The 27418-nt window shown below is 41.5% G+C and overlaps 1 protein-coding gene across 3 annotated transcripts in view; it reads right to left on the bottom strand.

Annotated features, from left to right (window-relative positions):
- lrp1bb (low density lipoprotein receptor-related protein 1Bb) overlaps positions 1-27418 on the bottom strand; it is a 296012-nt gene that overhangs the window by 163172 nt on the left and 105422 nt on the right. For all 3 annotated transcript variants that reach the window (XM_085384593.1, XM_085384594.1, XM_085384595.1), the window contains exons 4-11: positions 14344-14463; positions 13687-13815; positions 10820-11077; positions 9656-9818; positions 5735-5957; positions 4213-4405; positions 3961-4104; positions 107-343 (exon numbers count right to left, since the gene is read on the bottom strand). In XM_085384593.1, the coding sequence (XP_085240719.1) occupies positions 107-343; positions 3961-4104; positions 4213-4405; positions 5735-5957; positions 9656-9818; positions 10820-11077; positions 13687-13815; positions 14344-14463 (1467 nt within the window). The remainder of the gene's footprint in view (positions 1-106; positions 344-3960; positions 4105-4212; positions 4406-5734; positions 5958-9655; positions 9819-10819; positions 11078-13686; positions 13816-14343; positions 14464-27418) is intronic.

The raw sequence follows: 27418 nt of genomic DNA, 5'->3' as shown, positions 1-27418 counted from the left end.
TTACATCATTAAAGAACTTTGGGGTTAGTGTTATACAAAGTGTAACAAATGTACATTTTAGGCTGTTGGAGTGTGTTAAATGTAACATGACTGCACTCGGACGCACCATCTTTCAGTATAGTCTCTCTGCTGCTTCCATCTATTTTTTGCCGCCCAATCAGGAAGCTGGTGGTGTCAGCAAAGTAGACGTGTCCCAGCTCTGCGTGGTAGTCGATGGCTCGAGGGTTGACCAGGTCTTCGATCGGCACCATGTGCTCGTCACTGGACTTGATGTTCATGTCCAGGCCTCGGATGACTCCCGGACGCCCCTTACCGTAGAACAGGAAGATATCGTTTTTGGGCTCTACAAAGCAAGAAAGGACAGCGCCCTTTTTTTTACTGTTATTGTCAATTAATTGGTGTAATTCATCAGTGCTGATCCTAGCATTAAACCCTCTTACTGGCCACATTGTTCTCATATGTTTGCTAGAGCCTGGGCCATTCATTTACCCTAATGGAGCCAGTAATCAGTGCCAATGACTATACTCTCCCCCCTCAATCACAGCCCTGCTACGAAGCTGCCTTTAGCGTAAGAGAAGAAAAATGCTTGAGCAAACAGACAATTGCAATACTTACCCTGCGCTGTTTCTGAACTAAAAAAAACACGCCTGAGCAGAAAGGCAAACGGAAAGGCCCGGAAAGCTGAGGCAGCTCCTCGCCTGCCGCTCAGGGGACTTTATGTTCTCGAACCCTTTGGGATCCTCTGGAGACGCAAAGGGAGGAATGAAGGAGGGCTTCCATTGAAAGAAGCAGACCTCTCCTCACTCTTAGCCCCTACCCAGGAGACTAGGATGCTGAGGGTGAGGACCACACATGTCTCACTCCAATTTATCATTTCGTGGGGGAGATACCAACTACCCAGGAGACAATTAAGCATTGCAAGAGACCCAGATATCAAACCCCACTGTGACTGCTCTTTGAACAAGGACTACCATTTAACACTAAATCTCATTATGCTTAGGGAGATGGAAAGCACGAGCAAAAAGAGATAGTGTCATCAGAACATCTATGAGGGGGGCATAAATCAAACGTGTCACGCTTTGCCTCCCGATGCTTCGTTACCTCGATCGAAATGTGGCGGGCCCTAAAATTGTGTCATCAATTTGATCCCCTGCTTTTATTGTCAACTACACAATGTCCAGCGATTGATCAGACTGGCCGACAAATGCAGACAAACTTAAAACCTCATTATTGCAACAGTCAGTCAGACTCGCGACAGGTCGATAGCAGGACATTACTCTCAAGCGGGTGTGTATTCACCATTCGCTGTGATCGTCATCGCTGTCGGGCGAAGGCCGTGCATGCGTGGCATATGCTTGGCTCTAATATGGTACATGAGCAGAAGATCCTTGGCTGACATTAGTTCAGATTCTTTTCAATTAGAAAAACTGCCAGAGAAAACCTTTTAGATCTGTGCTCTTTAACTTTGACTCCAATCGGCTCACAGTAAGTATTCTAATAATATTTCATCCGTCTTCTTCCACTTATTGAATTTGGGGTGCTGGCTGGGTTGGGGCGGAGCCTATGCCAGCTGGCACAGATTAAAAGGTAGGCTGTTAGCTCAGAGGTAACACGGATAACCTGGAGCTCCAGGACAGAGCCGACCTCCGCACAGATCCCCAGCAGCTGCTTGTTATGAGCACCTCACCCCGGCGTTCTAAAATTCAGCATGTGGACTGGAAGAGCCAGGGATCGATCCACCAACCTTCAGATCAGGAGACGCCACAGCCGCCCCCACAATGATACTGGTTTTTGAAATAACATAGAGAAACTATTTCTGACATTCTGTGTCGGTTCTTTCTCTCTAAGAGGAAGTTCATTTCATTTCATTTCATTTCATTTTTATTTATTTCACACTTGGTACTACAAATCAAACAAAACAACCACATCTTCTATCAACAAAACACAACAACCATGTGTGAAAAGGAGCAGGAAGAAGAAAATATTCTTATTAAACCCTGCCCCCTATCTACCATCGAACTTATATCACCGATGGGCACCAAAAATCAGGAACAAACTAATATTGACATTTCTCTCCGGTCGAATCCCAAACCAACATCACATTCATTCGCATTCTTCATACTGAGTTATCGTTTTAAACATATAACACTTTTTAAAACATTGTAGATTTATACAATTCTTTAAATTATAATGAAGTGAATTCCACAGTCTTATACCCCTAACCGTTGTGCTCATTAATCTTTGTGTAGTCCTGGCTAACTGATGTTTAAAATAAAATTTCCTTCTATTCTCTTCTCCCCTTGAACACATCAAAAATACTCTTTGTAACTTAAAAGGCAAAATATTATTTTTAGCCTTAAACATAATTAATAATGTCCGTAATTTCACTAAATCTCCTAATTTTAATAATTTTGATTCTATAAATAATTTGTTTGTATGTTCTCTATATTTAACATTATGAATTATTCGTATAACTTTCTTCTGTAATAGGTTTAAAGGTTTTATGGTATTCTCATATGTATTCCCCCAAACTTCAACACAATAGTTGATATATGAAAAAAACAAAGAAAAATATAAAATACGCATTGTTTTATAATTTAATAAATCTCTTATACTACCCAAAATATAAATACTTTTGACCATTTTCTTTCTAATATGTTCAATATGAGATTTCCATGTCAAATTCTCATCCACTATTACACCCAAAAAACGAAATTCAGTAACTCTTTCAATCAATTCTTCCTCTATAAACATAATGACTTTATCCTCCTTTACACGATTGCCAAATATCATATATTTCGTTTTTGTCAGATTCAAAGATAATTTATTTACATCAAACCATTTTTTTATTCTTAACATCTCAGAAGTCATAATTTCAACCAAGTCTTTCAAATTCTCTCCAGAGCAATAAAAATTTGTGTCATCTGCAAATAAAATCGAATTTAACCTTTTAGATACGTCACAAATATCATTAATATATAAATTAAAGAGTTTAGGTCCCAAAATAGAACCTTGAGGAACACCACATACAATCTTCAGTCTTTCAGAAGTATTGCCAAAATAATAAACATATTGCAACCTATTCTCTAAATAACTCATTAACCAATTCAATGCTACTCCTCTCACTCCATGGTTATACAATTTAGAAATCAAAATAGAATGTTGTATCGTATCAAAAGCTTTTTTTAAATCAACAAATACTCCCACTGTGTATTTATTATTATGTGTTGCAGATGAAATATCTTCAATAAAAGTCAACAACGCTAATGCCGTTGACCTATTTTTACGAAATCCAAATTGGTTTTCATGTATTAGTTGATATTTTTCAATAAAACTATCAAGTCTTTGTGCAAAGAGTTTTTCTAGCAATTTTGAAAACTGTGATAAAAGAGACACTGGCCTATAATTGTTAAAACTATGCTTATCTCCTGATTTATATAATGGTATTACTTTTGCCACTTTCATTCTGTCAGGGAATACTCCTGACTGTAGCGAAAGATTAAAAATATAACAAAGAGGAGTACTTATACAATCTATTGTCTTTTTAATTATGACCATGTCTATACCTTCACAATCAGTAGATTTTTTATTTTTACAATTTTTTACGATTGCTACTATTTCTTTTATGGTAGTATCGGCTAAGAATATGGAATTAACCATTCTATTATCACCTATCCAGGCTTCCTCATCTCCTGGATCATCATTTTTCCTGATTAGATTTGCTAAGGTAGGTCCAACATTTACAAAAAAAGAATTGAATTGATGTCCAGCTTGTGAGAAAATGTGCCAGCTGCTGTATTTTGTCAAAACCAAACTTCTCCCACTGCAGTTTCCAAACTCAAGTATCCCACAGAGTGGTTTAAGTCTAATCCTATAACAAACACTGGGGGCTGGGAGGTTGCAAAAATATTAGCATCTTCATAAAACACAGTTTGACTCCGCAGCAGATCTTATACTAACTTTTACAGGACATTCCATCGAAGCCCAGGCTGTAGCCCGTACGACAGCGGCAGGTCCTGGACTTGTAGCTGCCGCTCAGAAGGCAGATGTGGGAACAGCTGCCCGGCTTTCCGTATGAATCCATTTCACACGCATGACTTCTGACTGTGAACGAAATGAGAAAGAGAAATGTCAGTACTTTTGCTTGTATTTTACTCAAATATATGACAGAAAATAAAAGATACTTGCAAATATGTAGAAACTGTCCTTTACCTTTGGGCTGAGTGAGTTTATGATAAACCCGCAGTCCTTTAGAATTCCCCAGGCTGGCGAGCGTCCTGCTGTCTGCTGTGATGTTGAACCTGTGGATCTGCAGCAGCTCTGCAGAGGAACTCCCTTTGGAAGGGTCAGAGTGGATAGCATAGAGGTAGTCCTCAAACACAGCTAATGAATAAATGTACGACACCTGAAAAACAAGAAAGATCCACATTCCTTTTTTTCATCTTTCATGAAACCAGAAACACACAAAACCACAACATGAAAATAAAATAAAAGAATAATAAAAATGAATGAAGGAAGACTTGCATGAGAGGGACGGGCGATAGCTGTGGGGCTGTTTGGCAGCCCGTGCAGAGTCAAAAGCCTGACTCCACTGGGAGGCTGCTGGCCCTGATACTGCAGCCTCCATGCTACATTTAGCAGCCCGACACCCACACATAGCGACATGGCTGGATGAGCTGTGTTCACAGGAAGTGCACCTAAGCTCACTGGCCCACACTTTGACATCAGGGGCACCAAGAAACACGCGTCAGAATAAAGAAATAAATAAAAAACAAACCACTCAACCGTCTCCCCCTGTGGAGTTTGACCTCAGCACTCTACTTTCACACGAGATGCTTTTTTAAGGAACTCTCACATACTGCTTCAAGAGCTTGCAGCTCACCTATACAGCACAGGAAGCACTCAGTACCATCTGTATGAAAAACACAGAAAATACCAGCAGGGTCAACTTCATATAGAGAAGTGGATCTGCGCAGCTAACTGTAATCTCCTCGGCTCACCACAACAGCAGAGAACAACAGAGGATATTTAGATATTTTCTGAAATGACAAATTTTACTCTGTGGAAGTTTAGAAACTCCTGACTGTCAAGTATGAAGAGCTTTAAAATTATAATGCAGCGAGCAAACCTGTGGGGAATCTTCTGATGCGAGCGGCTACGACATTAAAGACCACACACGGGCTACAGAAAAGACAGACAGCGGCAACATCGCATTTGTAATGCAAATGCGATGACATGAAGATACTCCGTCTAATGAGGGCGCGAGCAAATGAATGAGGCAATATCATGCAAAGAACACCTGCATACAGAACACGGTGCTTGATGTGTATGTTCTTCTTTCCTCATAAAGCCCGAGTATCTAGTCCAAGTTGGCTGAAAGGACCTTTTAATGAATAATCATCGTTCGTGATGAAAGGACTCAAAAGTGTGCTGCAGGAGTGAGACTACCGACACGCTCATTTGGAAGGCAGCCCCACGTGTGACTCAATTTCTTCAATTTAATAAACCATTTATTCGCCACACAAAAGCCCCTTTTGTCCAAAATGAAGAGTGAATTAAAACAACAAGCAGTGAACACGCCACCTGCCTTACAGTGATAAAGCACAGTGCCCTGAATCGGAACATTAACCAAAGAACACCCTGTAAGTGGATCCAAATCCTGATAAGAAAAGCCCACGTTAGTCCACAACGTGCGGCCCGTGGAAGGCAAAAATCTGTGCAAAGTGGCACTCACTTGGCTGCCGTGGATAACGGTGTGCCTGTTCTTGCCCTGGTAATCCACCACGTCGATGTAATCCAGGTAGGCATCGGCCCAATACACCAGCTTCTTGACCACATCCAGCGCCACAGCAGTGGGTTGCTCGATTTTATAATCGACCAGCCGGGTCCGGTTGGTGCCGTCCATGTTACAGCGCTCCACCTTGGCCACGTTCCCATAGTCAGTGAAGAAGAGCATTCTGCAGGGGAGGGGGGGTTAAATCATTAAACGAGGTAAAGGATACCATCATAGTCACAATGTGACCGTGCATCATTTTAGTAGTTTGGTTGCATTTATCCCAGTATGACAGAGTGACACTTGATCCTTACTGCCAACAATCTTAGTCTAATCCAATGTTCGTTCAAGCAGTCGTCAGCAGTTTTGTATCCACCCCCTCGAACATCGACCGCGCACTCTTGTTGAGTGTTACTACTATTGCAACTAACCAGTTGAGGTCCTTGGCCAACATTAGGAGATTTCTCAAGAGTTTGGAAACAGAAATGCGAACATATTTCATCCAATAACTGAATCCCTCAGACGGGGTTTTGCAGGAAAGCCAAACAGAAAATCCATTCAAGCAAACAATATTCAAGCATAAAATGTGACTTTTTGGAAGATCCAAGTCAAAGTTCTGATCTTAATCCAACAGAGATGTTGTGGAAGGACATAAAGTACAAAATGAATACATTCACCAACCCATGCAAATATGTAATCGAGTTTCATGTAATAGTACAACAATCTGATCAAATACAAATACAGTAAAAATGGTACAAATAGGTTAAAACACATGAACGCATTAAATCAGCGCAGAATTAATTTTAATTACAAGAAAAAAAGATTTAAAAACAGCATCGCGCTGCCTTTGAAGGCCTTGTAAAAATGACTTGTTAGACTGCTTCTCTGATACAAGCCCATAACCTGGAGGCAAATGTAATAAAAGCAGCATTTTCCATTTCTCTTTGGGTAATTTTGGCGACATTTAGAAAGCTGCAGCAGACCTCGGGGTATGTGAGCAGACACAAAATGACAATGTGTGATGCAGTGAGAAGCCAGCTTCAAAATCAATCTAAAAAGACACAGGGAGCCAGAGTAACTACGGGAGGACAGGCGTTATACACAGTGTCATTTGATTCTTACTACAGGTACTAAATTACATCACCAGAAATAACTGGAATGCTCTTCAGCAAAAGTAACTGCAGCTCTGAAAGTTTTTAAAATTGCTCAGGTATGCACATTCAGTCATTTATATGGAAGGCTTGCCCCGCTGCCTCGCTGGGACTCTGTGAGGATGGATCTCTAACAGCTTCCAGTGATAACCAGCTCCAGCCAGAGAACGACGGGAAGCCGACTTAATCTGCACAAGTCAAACCAGAGGAGAGATGGGCTGCCCTTTGAACCCTCGACCAAGCTGTGCTGAAAAACTGCCGGCATCAGCAAACCCAGCTCCCCAAACAGGTGCACCTCCACGTGGCATATCAATGTCTGCTTTCTAGGATTAGGACGGAGCCGATGCTGTATTTGTGCATTCTGCAGCTATGATGAGATCCTTGTTGGATTCTGGGAATGAGCACCTGTGAAAAAGTAAAAAGCACGGGGGCAGCGAATAAAGGCAGGAGCCTCACAGCTGGAGAATCAATGAGCAGCGTATCGGCCAAAACTACAGCAGCGTCAGGACACGGCTGGTTTCTTTCAGATCCTCTTGCACTTGAAGGAGTGTAAAATCTGGAGGCTTAATTTAAAATAATGCTCTGAACATAATTCTGTAAAAAATTAATTTATAATAAATACAAAAAAAAGTAGCGTTGCAGTGTTTGACTCTGGCAACGGCTTAAAGGCTTCAACGTTGTTTTTGTACGACAAATCTTGCACAAACATTTGCCAGAAATAGATCCTGTTGACCTTTGATGATTCCTGACTTCCTGCAACGCCATCAGCAGGGTTCCAGTCGTGACTTTAGAGATAATAAATGAAATATTTTTTACAGGATAAATCAGCATAATAACATTGGTGATCTTTTGTGCCATCAATGCATCTTTTTATTTCCAAGTTCCTGCAAAACTGAAACAGTCCCAAAAATATAAAAATGTCAGTAATCAGATTCCAGGCGACAATTTTGCTCCCCTCCAAACAAATTATTAGCATGTATAAATGCAGACTTTACTTCCATGGACGGGGCTGACGGTGTGATGCAACAGCAGGATTTTAATTATTTTAATTATTTTATAATATCATCACGGGTATACACGCTACACTAAAATAGGACTCGTGGGAGAGGACGCTTCAATTTTGTAGTGCTGATAAAAATTCTAGCTGATAAACAAACCATACCATCCATCAAACTCAGAAAAGCTTTTTAGAGAGAAGAAGAAAAGGCTGTCCATCAAGTTAAAATGCTTATCCAATAGCAAGAGAGGCAAGGATGCAGAGGGACGGAGTGCCAAACCAGGGCATATTCTATAAACACTGCTCCTCACGCTGCGCTGCTATCTAACACCTCCCTGATTTCTTTTGTTTTCACTCCATTGCTCTGGGCTGACAGACCTCTCTCAGGCTGTACCTATTTCTCACCAATTAGAGTCAGGAATAAGGCTCCGAGAGTCCATCTATCCAGCAGCCTGCAAAACCAGCTCCCTCGTGGGGCAGCGGACTCGAGACCACTATCCATCTATATCTACAGAATAAGGTTCATATGTGTATGCGAGTCATGTGTGATTACAGCACAACCACTTAAGAGCCAGCCTGACTTACAGCACATCACAGGGAGTGCAGTGTATTCACTGTAACACAAACGAGAACAAAGAGCTGCAGCCAGCCGACTCTCCCTGCCTTTAAAAAACCAGCTAATTATTTTGATGAGAGGTTTACGGTCGTAAACAGAGGTGCTGGATAAGCGTGGATTATAAAGCAGAAATCCCCAACGTGACAACAGCGTGAATGAATTAATAATAATAATAATGATAATGGATACTTTATTGATCCCCATGGGGAAATTACTTGTTTTTCTCTGCATTTGACCCATTCACTCTGTGAAGCAGTGGGCAGCCCACTAAGCAGGCGCCCGGGGAGCAGTGTGTAGGGACGGTACCTTGCTCAGGGGTACCTCAGGGTAGCCGTTAAGTGGATTCGAACCGCCGACCTTCCGATCATGGGGCGACCACTTTACCTACTGAGCTATCCCTGCCCCGTTAGGTCAAAGGTTCATTTTGTCTCGGCCTTACGAGGTCTGTCGTGACAGCTTGACGTGATCGCAGACGATTGTTTCTACTGCCAAACAGCCAAAAACAGGACGGGTATACATCGAAAAATTAGCTTTGACTGGTCACAAATACTGGAGCTTTGCTGTTCCCTGGCGAGACCGGGTTGCTGATAATTGGTTCACCGGCTGGTACAGCTGGGCCATGCAGTGTGTGTTTGTTCTGCACGCTGACACAGGAAACTCCCGAGAAATAATAAATTCTCCAACATCGTGATCACTGAGACGGTCAGCCGCACGCTCTAAATGTTACAGTTTTCACTGAGAGCAGTGTGGGAATATGTTTTCTTCCACTGGTGCTGCGCTTTTTCGTTGATCTTCAGAGACAAAAATCCTGTAATGAAAGTCCTGTTGGGGCCTGTTCTTCTGTGGGATGTGAAATCAGTGAATACAAATGAATGTCTAGACAGTAGCATCACCAGTTATTCACCAAATTACACACAGAGAAAATGGCTCAGCTGAAGGACAGGAAATCATTTAAATCCCTTTATTGTAGCCCTCTTATACTCCTCCTGATAAATCTCTTGTTATCAGCACTGAAATGTAATTTTTTGTCCTCTCTCTGATATTTTTTTCCTCTGAAAAATGACACGCGGTGATAAATGAGACTTGCGTGGTGGCTTTCTGAGAAGGTATGCACTCACCCCATGAGAGGATCCAGAGCTATGCCTTTAGGATTGAGCAGGTCTAGCTGTAGGACGGTAACGCACGTGTCCCCGCCGCTGTCACAGACAAAGATCTTGTCAGTGACGCGGTCAACAAAATAAAAGTTTCCTGTCAGCCAGTCAATCGCCATCTGCTCCACATCTGCAGCGGGAAAGAAGGAGACGCGTTAGATCCTCGTGTAGAACAGATGCCATGTAAATAAAATAAGGTTTCCGTGGCAACCAAAGAGACAAAAATAATGATGAAACAGAAGCAGCGGGTGGCCTGGTTATCTCGACTTTTAGTCTTTAGTCACAGATCTGAGCTGATGAGGTTTGTGGGGCTTTGCGGAGAGTTTGATGCTTTAAACTCGAAGCACGAGTTCTTTCTTTGCACGTTTGTAAAGTATCTGAAGTTATGAAGCTTTGTTTGCAAGGACACATTTAGAGGGGGACGACTTTTCCTTACAGAGGGTCTGTCGCCACTCATGTCCAATGACCCTGCAGAAATATTACTGCAGCAACCCTGCAGTATTTGCATTAAAGACGTTTTCTCCACGTCCGAGCTGAGATCAAACTGACAGCAATGTTGTTGTTAAGATTCTGTGAACAGTTTCCTGACGGCAAAGGCAAACTCTGCTACTCATGATGAATAAACTAAATCTTTATTTGTGCAGTTGTTCCAGTGCCCTTTTAAAAGATACCATGGCCATTAATAATTCTGATTAGCTTGCAGGTTTCTATGAGACTTTAACAAATGAAAGTCGAGCACATTTGTTATGAAATGGGCTATAATTCATGGGAATCTTTACTAGAGCAGAAAAAGGTAGCACTTCTGAAGCAGCGCAGCGAGCGCAGCGAGCGCAGCGAGCGCAGCGAGTGCAGCTCGCAGGCCTGAATGGCGATTGCAGGATAAAGATGAATTCCAAAACTGCTGAGGCTAACCTGTCGTAAGCCTCGGTGATAATGAGGAGATAGAGCGAGACAGCTCGCAGGTAAGAGAGAGAGGGAGAGAGCAAAGTACAATGAGAAAACAAAGAAGCGTGAGCCTGTGTGCGTGAGCCCCGGATGATGCTCGCCACAGGCAGGAATACCTTTTATTCGTGTGGTTAGACGGCTGTTTATCAGAAAAATGAACAAAAGAAGGACCTGATATAAACATACGCTGCAAACTTTGTTGAGTTCGTATTTCCTGTTCCCGTGTGAATCCACGCAGGCTCCTTGTCACAGCACAGCGGAGCTGCCCAGAGGACTCTGAAGACAGCACCCAGCACACACTTTCCTGGTTCTGCTGGAAATCCAGAGCCAGCGTCCCATTTGTCCTCAAGGACCTGAGCGGCTGAAGGCCGCTTCCATTTAGATGGGTGACGACGATGCGATCTGAGCCACCGATGAGAAGCGCTGGCCGGCTGTCGCCAGGATCTGAAATAAACATACATAAATCTTATCGTGGGATGACTCAGCAAAGCTATTCTGCTAGCTCAGTAAAGTTTCCCTTAAAAACAGCGTGATATGCAAAATATATGAGCGGAAAGACCATCGGAAAGTTTACTGTCTGTTCAGTGTTAACCCAACCAAGGCAAACATGCACAATATTTCTAATTCCACCACTGCACAAACAAACAGCAGGAAACACTTTCAGGACAGATTTCTTGAAGCTCAAATAACAGGAAAGCATCGGCATTAACGCAGATATGACATGTGAGTGTTCACCAGCACACACTCCCGCCTGGACTCGTGGAACGAGATCTGCGGTGGTGGAACTGAAATAAGCCTCTTTATGGGCTTAATTGAGCGTGCACAGTCTCTGACATCAGGTTCACCCCCTGAAAGGGCCCTTATTTATCCCAATCTTCAGCACAAGTTCAAGTCAAGGGCTGCCCTCCTAATATAGGTAATAAATCAGAATGTCCACTCAAATAACTGCTGGTGCGTGACGCAGGGACAAGCGTTTTTCTCCCACACTGGGGGGTAGATGAGACTTTGACCATGCGAGGCTACAAACATGTATCATGGGAAAAGATAAATATCAAAGTTATTATAAGGAATTAGAATCGTTTTATTTCAAACATGAAACAAGAGAAAAGAAAAGTTTTCATGAATATAATGTCTGCACAATGTTTATGCTGGAAAAGCAGCAGGATGACGTTCACACTTTGTCTGTTCAAATTCCATTATTTACAAATCAATATTCAGAATTCAACAGTATATAATCCATACATGTTTAACTATATACAAGTCTGCACTCATATACAACGCACGCAGCTGAAGCTCATAAACCAAAACAACAAACTACATTTTGACATAAACTAGGTGTCAGGTTACAGGATGTAGGAGCCAAAGGATGAACTCAAACAGGCAGCTTTATTACGCCGTAGCAAAAACATCCAAAAGCAGAAAACTAGAAACTAAGGACGAGAACAAAGACACTAGGAAACTAGAAACTGGGTGCAAGGATAACAAGGACCACAGAGGAAACACACAGCACATGGAAGTGGGCGAAGGAAAACACAGGGCTTAAATATACAAGGAAGTAATGAGGGAAACAGGAAGGAAACACAGCTGGACTAATCACACATAATGAGACAAGAGGAAGCAAAACTAGATGCACTGACATAGGACACAGACTTTCAAAGTAAAACAGGAAACACGAGACAATCACAAAGATGCAGACACTGAGACAGAGACACGACTGAGTGGGAAGATGAAGGGAACAAGGAGACGAAACGAGGAACACCAGAAAGGAAAAGTAAGAGAAACCAAAATCCAAGGACTAAAAATGTAACACAAGCAGAACCAAAACCCACGAATAACAATAATGAGAGAATGTAACTAAAACACACACAGCACTGTGACACCAGGCGCCCTGTGGATGTTTTCTTTAACTTAATGACGAGGTAAAGCCAATCCTGACACAGGCGGCGGTGTCCAATCACAGCTCATGTTCACACAACATTGAGGTTAAACAACCAAACATATCCGATACACCAGGGTTACATCTGACACAACCACGTGACACTAAATGTCTTTAACAGGTTCAACTATTATCTACAGAAAGTACCGATAACTGTATTTTGCATATATCAAATAAAGATGTTTTCAACATCATATTTGCACTTCAAACATTTGTAATCAAGTAGAAACGAAGAGCATACGGGTGTCGTCACATTTATGTTAGGAGAAAGTAAAACTCACTGAAGTCAGAGTCAAAGCAGAGATTAAACCGAGATTAAATCCCTAAAAAGAAAAATGTGCGCTTCAGAGTCCCGACTTCAATCTTACACTCGCTGCGTTAATATGTTTTTCATACCCTGCTGCTCCTCATCTCCTGGCCTCTGAGAGCTCTATCAGGAATTTATATTCATGAGCTTTTACAACTAATGGTAACCCCATAGTTATCCTTGTACCACTATTGCTCTCTGCTAAATTAATATTAATGCATGTGAGCATTGGGTTCAGTTAAGTTTATGGGTAATCATATTCAGTTTATTCTTGGTAGGACACCAGTCACCGTGATTAAAAGCTGCACCAGCGGCGTCTCCCCAACAAGACGTGTTGGGCCTCCAGCTATTTTCAACCCATATGCGCCAAAGTGGCAACAACCCTAAAAAACACGGGCACGGACGTGTAAACTACACAACTCAGGACTATTTACACACCGCACTCACCAAAACACAATAACTCTTTGATTTGTCTAATTTCTACAATAAGTAGCTTGCTTTCCTCACTGGGGCAGATTTGTTAGCAGCATCGGGCATTAACATAAATCACGGTGATGTCAGGTATTGTCTCTGCACAAAATACTCCAGACTGCGCCCACTTAAAATCTCATGCTCATTAATTTGATCATTATCCTGGGTTGACCACATCCAGCCGTCCCCGTGTGGTGATGGATGTGGTCATCGCTCAGTCCCATTAATCTTGCGCTACCAGTTCTTGTGAAAAGCGAGGAGACCATAAGCCGGGATTCCACGTCTGAACGAGACAGAACGCATACGCTGTGCTAATTATGATGCAAGCGTGCCACTCACCTTGTTTGGCTTTGCACGATATCCTGTTGGGCTGCAGGATGTACCCTTCTGTGCAGCTGCATCTGTATGACCCGTAGGTGTTGGTGCAGGTTTGGCTGCATGCTCCATACATGGCACATTCATCATGATCTTATGGAAAACAGGAAGAGAGTCATTTGTAACAAATTAGGTGCTCAAACATGACCCAAATACATAAAGTATACTTAATGCGGCCTCACTCTGGCACCTCAGGTATAATTACTTTTATAAGCAATGCGCTGCGCTGTAACGGCGCTTTCTCACGCCTCCCCCAGCAGAATCAAACTCCAGCAGCACTCCCACTTTGTGAAACTTTTCCTTTCCATAATTATGCAATTCTATGCACAAGTTATGTGCAGAATTCAAATAATTCAGTGCAACTGTAGCAAAATCATGTCCTGTGCCCCACACCATGAAGAACATAAAAAAAGCACGAAGTATTTGTATACATGTGTAAGGATGTGTGTGTGTCTGTGCTGTGCATGAGGCCCAGATGGTTCTCATATAGGCAGCAGCTCCTGCTTATTCAACTGAAAGAAGTGTGGCCGAGGGCAAAAGGAGAGACTTGCACGGAGAGGAGGGAGGAAAAGGGGGGAGCGCTCCATGGCAGGAGGCCCCACCAGCGGTGCAGGATCCTACCTCTGCAGCTCGTCCCGTCCTCCCCAACCTCAAAGCCGTCAGCGCAGAAACAGAAGGTGCCGTTTCTAGTCATGACGCAGCCATAGCGGCACCGGAGCTCGTGGCAGGCTGACAGCAGCTCTGCAGGGGGGACAGGAAGAAAGGAGCAGAGAAGAAAGGCCATAAATGAGTAGGTGGAATAGGAACTTACTTCTTTGATTATTCAAGCTGCCCATCACAAGTTTGCTTCGATCATTCACTCAATGAATGTAAATGACAGAAATTACAGACGCTCCAATGTAAATGTTAGCTACGGTATCTCTACAGGAAGGAACGAGCTGAAACAAATGTCACTGTGTTGATTATTAAATGTCAAACAACACGGGCTGGAGGAGACTGAAGACATCAGCATTTAAATAACATTAAACTGCATGTTTCATAAGTCCGATATAAACGATCAGACTTATGAAACGAAAACATATTGACAAACTTTGTATTGTTAACTCGTCAAGTGACAAACGGGCTGGTAACGGTGCTCAGGAAGCCAACGCTGTCGTGTTGTGATGGGTTATGATGCTCTGGATGGGAGAAAAATGGCTAATTATGGCGTGATGAACATTCAGCAGAATAAAAACGAATAAATGGCACAGTGGGAAGAATAACCCTCGAAACAAAGCTTTAATAGGGCAAAGACAGATATGTCACTGCTGAACATTAATTAATGTCAACTTACAGCCCCAAAGATAAAGGACTGTATTGATTGTGCTCCGGCTTTCCTGCGCTAACCATTTCAAGACATTATGAAATGCTGCTGCAGACCGATTCATTTCGTGACAGGTTGCATCCACATTCAGTAGCATCGTGGGAACACAATGACAGTCGGAGCTCGAGTTATCATTACTTTCTAAATGATGGTCTTTGGGGGGGTTTTGTTGTAATTTTGTTATTTTTAAGATCTTGATGAGTTACCAGGAGTTGGTTTTTCTTGCCGGGGAGAGGGAGGTCTGGGCCTCTCTGCTGCCCCCGCGACCCGGCCTCGGATAAAGCGGATGAAGATGGATGGATGGTTTTTCTTGCTAGCTCAGTGACCAATTTCACAACGCTGATTTCAAACAGTGGAGATAAATATCACCAAAACAAGCAGATGATCTTTGAATATGACATTATCATTGTCAGTAACATATGCAACACATGCTGAACCTGTAAGTCTTCAATGGTTGAATTGATTTTAATGAGGTCATAATAAAACGTCTCAGTGTTAAACTCGACTTCGGTGAGCAAAGAATAATTTTACTGACATTAAAATCTCAGAAATGGCTGCTGTGGTCCCACAGCGCTGAGCTTTCTCTGTCTTTGCTTCATAAAGCCTCAGAAAGTTTGACTGACAGGCAGCAGAACTTAAAATGACTGAATTTTTATTTGGGGGCAAACAAAGCGAGCAAATACAGAAGTATTAAAATGGTGAATGTTCAGTGACCTTTGGACCTCCTCCCAGGCTCATGGTGGTGAAAGACTTCTGGGATAATAAATAAACAGCTGCATTATGAATCCAAAGAAAACAAAACATCTAAAGTTGCTTTTACGTGCTTAAAGGACGTGCGTTTGACATTAGTCGTATTTTCAGGACTCGACACACCAGAAGAGTGCAAGAATTCTAATTTGTGTTGTACAGTTATTTCATTTTTAACCTTAATTTATATTTTATTCCTTCCTAGTTAAATTTACCCTTTTTAATTTTTCATATTTATTTCCTATCTTATTCATAGCCTTTTCCTTTTTTGTTTTCTTTAGGTCACGAGCAGTTGTCCAAGCATTTCACTGCATATCGTACTGTGTATGACTGTGTACGTGACAAATAAAATTTGAATTTGAATTTTGAATTTGAGTCAGTAAAGCAGTATTTTGCTGCACCACAAACGCATTAATTGAAAACTGCCAAGTGAAGTTTAGCACAAAACACACTGAGTGCCGATCAGACTCGACACTCAATGAAACTAAACCGTGAGTCCAAGCACTCGACTCCAGATAAGGACGAAAGCTGAGAACTGATGCAGTGCAGCAGCAGTGTAGATTCTGAAAGACATCTAATTTTTCACAGGTGGTTTAATAAAGCTTAATGCCACAGAAGAACTGAGTGCAGTCTGGGGCTGTTGAACCTCGTCCTCCTCCAAAGCGCTGCAGACGTTTCCATTCCACCAAAATAGAGAAAGGCCAGGACGCCGGGTGTTACTGCGCTGAGAGAAGATGTCAAAACCCCATCGAGGTCCTGACAGGACCAACAGGTCTGAAACAACCACTGCAAGAAACTCTACGTATATGATAAAGGTGCTGTGGTTTCATTAGCAGGACGTCTTTATACATGTGACCTGTGCTGGCTGAGAACGTTTGCAGGAGAAGGAACGACTGTGTTCATAAAGACTGTTTACATGGTTTTACAGGTTTACAGTGCACTGACTGCTGCCTTAGCCAACACTGCTAAAAATATTGATGAAGAGCTGATGTATTTTAATTAAAGGATAGCTTTCGCATCCTGCAAAACAATCAACTTTTACTGATATAATCGAATTACAAATTTGTTTAGATAAAATACTCATTCAACATTTTATAAATGATAAGCTATCTCATGAAAGAAGTACATTTGTGATGGAATCATTTTATCAGAGGCTACATTCAAAGTTCAGGTAGTCGAATAATTTCACAGGACCTATTGTGTTTCGGCTGTTTTGGGGTTATACAGAGGTTATATATTATCCCTTTGTGCTGGGCATGAAGGGATCAAATATAAAGCAACACCACTGGCAAAACACAGAAAGGTAAAGCTGCACAATAAAACATCAAACAGCCCATACAAAAGGCACAGGTTGAAAATAACCAGAATTACAATCTCATAGAAAAAGCCACAGGCCGGTAAAATGTGCCTGCTTGGATAAATCCACTGTAACTGGCTCCTATCTCACCGATCCATTAGCATTTGAATGGCTTCAACTGCCACTTCAAGCTGCCATTCACTCTGAATACACTACGTCACTGGACGCCTGATGACTCTGATCATCAGAGATTTTCCTGAGTGTGCAACACGTGCTGTACGCACAGCAATGAACAAGTTCACTGATTCTATTCAAGCTCTACTTAGATTCAAACGATATATCTCGTTTTGTGTGTAAGGCACCATTTCACTTAATTAAAAGAAACAAAAGCAAAAGTTTACTGAATACTGTGTGGATCCCACGCAGCCTGTGCATTATTCATCACACGGTGTGGAACTAGCACACTTCCCTGTTGCAAAGCAGTGTGCAAAACGAGTACACGGCAGACTTAAGATATTCAAAGCTAATCCTTATATCGTCTCAAAGACACCATGTGATCAGCTTCCCCTCGTGGCAGATACAGAGTGCTGTGGGGACTGTGTACGTGCCACCGAGCCTCCTAGCTGCCTTTCACACACCTAGAGCTGTGTGCTGAACATCAGTAAATAGTACAGTGAATGTAGTAGCCTTGATGTGGTGGTCATCCACTGTGCAGCGTGCCTTAAAATATGTGAGAAAGGCTGCTTTGGTTCTGCTCTCCAAAGTATCGTCTTTACAAATTGGCATTAACTGGAATGTAAAACACACTGCTCATCACTCTCACAGCCACCTGGCAAAGATGCACGAGCGGGACACGAGCGGCCTCAAATGAACAAAGCATGAATAATTTGTTATGACTTTACCTTAAAAGAAATTATGCTCACATGAGCAAAACTACTTGTGAGTTTGTCCACTTCGTTTCAGCTCTTTGGAAAAACATTAGTGCTTCATAATTACTAAAATATATAAATGTAAAACATGTCAACTGTCATCATTCTGAAGCACAACAGCAAGCCTGGTCTAATTTGCAGTAATCAGATGTACGAACACAATGATTCTAGCAATTGCACAAAATTAATTCCATCTGTTTTCACATCATGCTTCACTTAAAAACACTGTTTGCATCCCAGAGGAGGCTCAGTCTGTTTAGTTTGTTATGATCCTCTCAGATTCAGGATTTTTTGAACTTTTTCATAATTTGCAACGCTGAGGTGTATTTGGTGGAACGAGCAAATCACGGTCCAGGTTTAAATGGATTGTTTTAAAATAATTGAAAAGCTGATTCCACTTGTACGTCCGCTCATCAGTCCAACACAAAGGCATGCCTCCGCCCGCTCCGCTAGCCCAGCAGAAGTTTCTCACAGCCTCCACTCTCCAACACACAGATGGCAGAGTATGAATGGTGAGTGTGGCACTGTTCCTTTGCCAATACTGCCAACAAGTCTCACCACGGGCACGAGAAGACTTACCCGAGGCTGAAAGTCAGAACGCCCCATCTGGCATAATTACGGCCTCCCTTTAGGGATCGCGGTGGCCTTTCCCCGAAACGTCTTTGCAGTGAGGGCCTGTATGTAACGCAGGACCAAATGTAGACACGTCTAACGCAAAAGGTAAAAGCGTAGTTGGCTCAAGGACCTTTTCGTGATTTTCTAAGCTTAAATTAGGATCTTCGCCTGTTACTCGTCTGTCGCTGTGGTTGGTATCCTCTAGGTGGCAAGAGTGACAAGATTGATTCCACAGCAGTGAAATTGGGTCATATATTCTCTCAGGTTCAAACATTCAAGAAGCGTGCAGGGGAAATAACATTTGTGCAAGATGTGCCGTGACTGCAGTGACACGATTTATTGACAAGTCTTTAGAAAGTTATCTGGGAAGCTTAAGTGTGTCAGCTTTGATGTGACGTGGAGTTGTCCGGGTGGCGCAGAAGGTGGAATTTTCCCTAGAAATTGAGAGATAAATGCACTTACACTGTAGCTGCTTGGTTGTTTTATCCAAATGTAATCCTGCATCTCAAACTAGGGCTCAAATGTGACAGTAAACGTCGTTAATCCCTCAAAGCACAATTTGCTGAGAGATTTGGGAACTGGTGCGCAGCCAGGCTTCTGACATGCCCTTAAATATTGGAGGAAATGTCTCGGGTGTGGGTGTCAAAATCTTCTAGCAAACAATGAAATTTTAATTCTAAACACTCCTGAGGAAGATTATCTGCTGTAATAGTATTTGATGACACCAGATTGTTTCCTCGCATTAGAGGGAGCAATGATATGACTGACAATATCTCGCCAGGCTGTAGAATAACAAAGTGAGACGCATGAAATATTGATTGCAGATATCTGCAGTTGTTTACATATTGTGTTGTGGGCCTGACAGTCGCTTGTAACTAAAAAAAACCCCCAAAAAGAAACCTGATACGGGACTTGAGATTCCTTGAAGCCTCCAAATCATCAAATGCACGTATCTTTAGCAGATGTTTGGAGAGAAAATTACCAGCTCATATTTTCTGGTAAAGTGAGTACAGCGTGGCAGGGTAACACTGAAAGGACTGCCGTAGCACAGCAGAGAGGAAAGTGATCACTTTGACTACTTACTGCAAATGTTCCATCCATTAGAGGGGCAAAAATTTAATAAATATGCTAATATGTTACAGTCTATGAGGCTGGATGGCAGGACATTTCCAACCTACTGAGAAACGCTGAAAATATGGAGCCGTGTTGGTGGCGAGTCGTTTTGGAACAAGAGCATCACTTATCACAGACTCCTTCACCCTGGAGAAAAGTGTTTGTTTGTTTGTTTGGGTTGTTGTAATGAAAAGTTAATCAAGTGAGATAATTGAACGTTGTTCAGAAACAGAGGGTGGGAGGAGAGATCATGTTTGACACTGTTTATTCTTTAAAAAAGCTTCATCACCAGAAAATATAGGAAAAAAATGGATGCAAATATTTTCAGGATTAGTCCAAGATGCTGATCTCAGTAACAGATTTGAAATGCTCGAGAAAAGAGACAAAGAGGAGAGACGATACGCACGTTTCTTTCTTCTGCTTTCAGCCAGTGTAAGTCTGAAAGCAACATTAACTCAATAACTCACATCGGTGCGCAGAGGGCAAACGCATCGCCTTTGACAAGTTGTGCTATGACACAGAAATCATCGCTGCATAAAAGTGCAGATTACCCTTACGTAGCAGAAATAGATTTATATATTTGGGAATCAAATGCATTAAAGAGCTTGTCAGAGCGCCGGGAGAGGCATCCGCACCTCGCCACTGTAACGCTCAGAGGATGATTCCTGCCGACGGACACAGACTGAGACGGGCACAGGTTCACTCACAGTCCAATCAAATCTGCACTCCACTGAAAGCAATTTGTAACAATGTTTATTAGTTATTACAAATTTAAATCATTTGACGTCATTTGTTTCCACAGACCAGAGCCCATATATCTCTGCCACATGCCTCATTTTCAGACAGAAGCAGGGATGTAAGGCCTGAACCTTAAAGTCTGGGTGCAGCCTGACCCTGAAATCATTCAAACTTCACCTGAAACCGAAGAAGCAAGGAGCCCAGGTCTGATTTAAACAAAGGATGAGAGGATTGGCAGTCAGTGAGGACGTAGAGCATAGGCGTCAAACTCTGGCCCGTGGGCCAAATTTGGTCCGCAGCCTAATTACATTTGGCCCACGAAGCCATACCAAACGACTATCAGAGCTGGCCTACTGGTTTATACAGCTAATATATAAATTGTTTAGTATTAAGCTTTGCTTGTTCCATATTCAGTTTTTCAGCAAAACGTGTTTGAGTCCATAAGAAAAGATTCATTCTTATATCTGGAGGAATAAATATATTTCAATAAATTATTGACGTCAGCCCGCGACTTTGTTCCAGATTTGAATTTTGGCCCACTGTGTATTTGAGTTTGACACCCCTGATGTAGAGGGTTCAGTCTGCATTTAGATATTATCATATTAATAATAATTTGAAGGCTAATTTAAGTCTATAAAAATATTCTCAGCGTGGATAATAAAAGTGTTAGTTGTGGTTCTAACATTTCAAAGGTCTTATTTATAGGTGTCACTTATCTGGAAATAGTAATAAAAACATATTTTGCTTGTCTAAGTAACAGAGAGACTGCAGAGGCATTCAATCCCAAGAACGTTGTTCTGTCTCTTAATTAACTGCATGAGCTGATATCCTCGTGCAACCAACTAGTATATATGTAGCACATCTGTATTTTTGTGTGTATAGCAATACAAACATCTGCATACTTCACTTATTTGTACATAATCTGTACATAACTAGTCCCACCTTTTACACTATCTTTATCTGTACATAATCTGCTCCTATTGCACTTCTGATTAGATGCAAACTGTATTCCGTTGCCCTGTATTTATACATGTGTAATAACAATAAAGTTATTAAAGCTGTGCACAAAATGCACATTTGCAAAGGGGTAAAATGGCACAGCACAGCACACAAAGTTAAACGAAGCAAACTGTAAAAGTAAATATTATTTGATCCTATTTTCTGACACAAATAATGGATGGTACATCCTGGCAACCTCATGACTCACCATGGGAACTAGTGGGTGTCAGCTGTATCCATTACTTTTAATTGGCCCTTGGAAACAGTGTAATCTGTGTTATATACAGCGCTTTTGTATATGCCTGTGATTTCTACATTTGCAGCATGTTTCAAATGTACTTTTGAGTTTCTGTGCTTGACTTGTGTTTCTGTATTTCAAGTTTTTTCCCATCTGCATCACATTTGATGGAGTTTGCTGTATTTGCAGAGCATTTCTGCATTTGCTGGAGTTTTCTATGTTTGCCCCTTATAGCTGTATTTGGTCGTGCTTTCTCCATTTGATTGGATCCTCTCGAGCTGCAGTGTGTTGAGCACTCCAGGAAGAAATTGAGAGAAATCACTTCACCGCTATCTTTTATCACCAACATTATTCAACATTCAACATTATGCACTCCACACTGTATATAAATGCCACTTGTTTTGCACATATTCAACTCTGTATATTTTATATATTTTATTATTATTATTATTATTATTATTTTATTTTTTTACTATTTAATTTGTAAAAATGTGTATACACACACACACACACACACACACACACACACACACACACACACACACACACACACACGTAGGAAAATATTTAGTATACACATCCAGAAATGCATACACTATTATATATTGTACATATATTTATTAGTTTCAGGTTGGCCATTCTTGTATTTTGCTCGTTTGTGTTGTTGTGTTTGCACATCTCTGTTGCTTGTGGGGCTCGCACACAAGAATTTCACTCGCATGTGCTGTGCCAGTGTGCCTGCACATGTGATGTGACAATAAAAAGTGATTTGATTTGATTTGATTTTGACATCTCTTGAGCTGCTGGACCTCACGACTGCCTCCCCAAACCTCCTAAAAATCAAACTCATCAGTCTGTTGCTCTTTTAGCAACACACATAACCAAATTCATGTATCTGTCTTTGCCAAACATCAAACACAAGTGAGCGGCTTTTTTGTTGTTCCGTGAAACATTCTTTGGTGAGCAAAAATAGCACAGGACCCAGCATGCACCGAGCACAGTAGCCAGACATGACAGCCAATAAGTTATTTCTGTTGTTTCTCCAACAAATTAACAATAACTAGCTCCAGCTGAGGTTATTACATTACAGCAGCTTGAAATAATAATCACCAGCTTAACCCTCAGCCTACCACAGACTACAGTTTTTAAAATATCTCCCATGTATTCATTACAATGGTTTATACGTTTAATAAACCTTTTGTAAAGACTGCTTATTGTTGTTTTTAAGACAGTATTTTGGCTTTCTGGATGATCTCAGTCAAACATTAAGTCTAACTATAAACTGTCAGTAACAGGCAGGCTGTCAGTCGTTCAGTTCAATAAAGATTTATTTATATAGCAGGTGCTTTATATTGTAAGGTAAGGACCTTACAATAATTCAGAGAAACGCCAACATTCATATGACCCCCTATGAGCAGCACTTTGGCGACAGTGGGAAGGAAAAACTCCCTTTTAACAGGAAGAAACCTCCAGCAGAACCAGGCTGAGGGAGGGGCGGGGCATTAGCCAAGGCCAATTAGGGGTCATGGCAGACGATCAGATTATTCAGGTAATCTGAATACATTTTCTTATAACCTCTCGGTCTCGCCGCAGTTTTATTGAAGTTTTTTGACAAAAGCAGAATCTAAGGATGGTAAAAAATTAAAAACTCGCTATAACAATTTTTATTTTAATGCAGATGACATAAATAACATGATACTAACACAATATTTTCTTTCTCGATAGACTGTAACCTGTCCAGGTTGTACCCCACCTTTCACCACCGAGGCAACCGCCACATATGATCACGCCCACTCAAGACGTTGTGTGAGATTCCACCGGAGGCGCCGTCTGAAGCCTCGCAGCAGCTCTTTGGTTAAAATAGCACCCAGTCTACTTTTTATGGAACCTGCATCACCTTCCACACAGCAGGTGAGGAGAGAAGGAAGAACGACGCAGGAAACGTATAGAGAAGCTTCAGAACTTTCAAAATAAAAGATTCTGGAACACTCCTGGCTTATCTGTGCGAGAGATGTGACGTTAAAGATACACACCCAGTGTGTTAGCCATCGGGGACGGGTTCATTTTTCATGGGAGAAGTTACACTAATGCATTAAGCTTAATGTTATTCTGTTGTCTTGATTGATGCAGCAGTTTATACATAAGCCTCGCTGAAACAGAAGGATTAAAATCTGCATATTTTAACAAATGCAGATTCATATAGAGATAATTACACAATATAAATATTGTACTACACATTACACATTATGAATGACACATGAGACAGATGACACAGAACGCTGATCTTTCCCTAAGAGAACATAGGCTTAGCACAAAGGAGAGAAATTGAGACCCGGCAAACTTTCCTAGTGGGGGCAAAGCTGAGAATCGGAGCCCACAGAAGGATGATATGGAAGAGTGAGAAGCAGCACTGTGTGCCAGCAGTGGGGGAAATGATTGAAGAAGCTCTTTCACTGGCAATGAGAGATTCAGCACATGCATGGCAGATTAAACAGAACACTATATTAGAGTAGGGCCTGACTGCTGCATGTGTATTCAGTATGTGAATGAAGTTATTGGGGGACTTATGCTGTCTGAGCTAGTTTCACAGGGCTCCACTGAGACCGGGATCTCAACAAAGCATGAATTATATCTATTGTGTGCTGTTTTTGATATTCAAATTGACCTGTTTTCCGTCTGACTATTTTTTCTGCGCCGCACTTTGTTATCAACAAATGAACCGATTTGGCTGTAAATGTCAAGTGATGAGCTATTACTAAATAAGGCTGTTGATGATTAATGTAATGGTGTGGGTCGAGATTACTCTGGGATAAATGTAGCAAAGTACTTGTTAATGTGTCGCTTAAATGTCAGTGGAAGTAAAAGACGTCGGGAACCGCCTGTCCTCCTATAGGCACATCTCTTTGAGAGCAGCTCAGATTATTTGAAAGCATTTATTGTAAAGGAACCTGTGCAGCTCTGGACAAATAGCGATATATTGCGTTATAACAAGTGAACTGTTGTCTAATACTAATTTGTACCACAAGATGGTGGCAGGTGTAGAAGAACAAGCAAACAATGCCCGTCATCCACAGCATCAACTCCCAGAAAGAAACCATGAAACTCAGAACTATACAAGAATGCATCACAGCAGCTTCCTACTGCTGGAGACAGCTGGAGACTAAAGGACTAAATGAGAATGGGAAGATCAAAGCTTTTAATGCTAATGTTTGCCATGTAGCAACAGCTTCCAAAGGGAGACCATTGTCTGTTATTACCGACTGCTCCGGGTTTCCACCAGAGGATTTGTTGAGACTGTAGCTAACCACTTGCTGTGACTTAGCTTACAGCAGTAATACAATCATTAGAGTGATTAGCATTTCATAGCTATCAACCAAGCTTGCACAGGGTTCACAGAGCTGGAGCCTATCCCAGCTGTCATATGGCAAAATACCAGGTACACTCTGAACAGGTGGCCAGTCCATCATGTGGCCAATACAGAGAGACAGACAACCATTCACTTGCATCCCCACTTTTAGAATCCCCAGTTAATCTGAATAAGATGTCTTTGGACTGCCAGAGAGCATAAACACTCCCCACAGCAGGGCTCCAGCCCACCACACATCCTGCACCCACAACCCTCCTACTGTAAAAGTGCTAACCTGTTAAATGCATTGCCACTTTAAATCGATATACAAAATACTGCTTCAGGCTTTGTGCTGCTTTTGCATGAAGGAGGGAATAATAACAACTCATCCTAGCATCTAATTTTACTGGAGAGTATTGCATCACAATTTACGTGTATGCAAATCCCGTTTTATTGTATGCTCACGATGTGTACAGCCAAGGGCACATGATGGGCAAACACTGAAATCGATCCCATTACTCTGCGTCCGTGTTCATATGATTATTTTTGGTCACCTGTGTCTGAGTCATTAAACCTTCAGCTGATTTTGTCTTGATGGGAAAAATATGTACATTAAAGTTTTGTTAGGCAGAGGGTTTGATTTCTCAGAATGTTTCAGTCTATGGATCAATCGATCAACGCTGTCTCAATAAGCTACAAAAGATAACATCCAATTTAAAAAAAGCTCATCCTCAGAACTCAGACAATAGCTAAGGAAGGCATTAATCTGACAAAACAAGACTTTCTAATCAAATTGAAACCAATTTCAGAATTTGAACTCAAAATATAAACAAACTGTTGAGATGAATGGCAAACAAAGCGTGAGGAAAAGGTCGCCGGCTGTTACTTTTTGGTTACGTTACTGTACTTTATGTAGACATCGACACAGCAGCGGCAGCACTGAGCTGGCATCAGTCTATCGATGATCTTTGATGACGCTGCTGTTAATGTGTCATCAAGTGTCAAATCTGCCTGCGAGATGAAACGCACCAACCAAAGAGTTTAAAAGTGATGCTTCTCTTAAACTGCTTGAAACAGGCAAAGACAAAAATAATCACTGTGATATTAAGCATGATTTCATTTCTGAATAATAATATTTAACATAAACATAAATGGATGGAACTTTACTTCGGCTTTAAGCCTTTTGTCTTTTTCACCACATTCATTTAAAGAAGAGAGCGTTCGCTTTCTGGGACCGCTCTAAAGATAACATATGAAGCCACAAGTTGAATTCTGTTTATTTAAGTCTGACATTTGTCTTCCTCAGTGCAAACAGCAGAGACTTCAGAGACTAACGGCACAACCGTGAGCATACGATTAAGAATGAGCAGGTTTCCTGAAGGTGAGCTAAAAGAGTTTGGTGGTTTTCCATATGGGCACCTTCATACCGAGGCCTCCCGGGACGTCGGCATGTATATTCATAAGAGGTGGGCAGGAAAGGCAGGGGAAAAAAGTTTTAAGAAACACAGCTGGCTGCCTAAAACTTCTCTTTGGTGACCTCAATTTCTCCTGCTTGCCGATGAGTCGGGTGTTTTAAAAAAGGAAAAGACAGAAGGAAATGTGAAAAATAATGAATGCATTAATTATTTAATAAATCGATGTATTTTTCATGCAGGACTGATTTATTCACTGAGAAAGAATCGTTCTTTTTATTCCTTGAGGCCAGGATGTATTCAAAGCAGCCGACAGCACGGCTGCATTAAGAGGTGAAGTGTTTGTAGTCCGATCACACGCTCTTACACAAACTATCAGATAGTGCCTTCTGAAGGAAGTTACAACACAAAGATGCCACGAAACATGTTCACTGATAAATGATGTGCAGCATAACATCAGAGGAGAAACACTAAAACAGCTTAATTTGAAGAAAAGCTCCTTTCAGCTGCTCGCTCACTTTTGAAGAGGTCACCACAGTGGATGAATCAGCATGTTCGATTTTACAGCGCATGCTTTTCCTGACACGAGCTTCCCGTTTATCCGAGTTAGTACCGGGAATACTGAAGGTTGTGACCCCTGAGGTTTGTGTCTCCGGCTGGTCTCGACCCTGGGATTTGTCACGTGTAAGGTAATGTGTTAATAAGGTTTAATGTAGAATTTGTAGCAATAAGCAAATCATTTTGTTTTATATAAAAATATAAATTTTTTTATGTAATTTTATTTTTGTAGCGATTCATTTAATGTTAAACATGGATAACTCAAGACAACAATAACAAACAAGCATCATGTTTCATCATATTTGCTGATTTTGTATCATCAAGTTACCTGTTAACTCATA

Source organism: Rhamphochromis longiceps, linkage group LG16, assembly GCF_057381845.1.
Source record: "Rhamphochromis longiceps isolate RC_006_pf linkage group LG16, R_longiceps_female_GT1.1, whole genome shotgun sequence".
NCBI classification, from domain to species: Eukaryota; Metazoa; Chordata; class Actinopteri; order Cichliformes; family Cichlidae; genus Rhamphochromis; species Rhamphochromis longiceps.
This window is presented reverse-complemented; position numbering and strand designations above follow the sequence as displayed.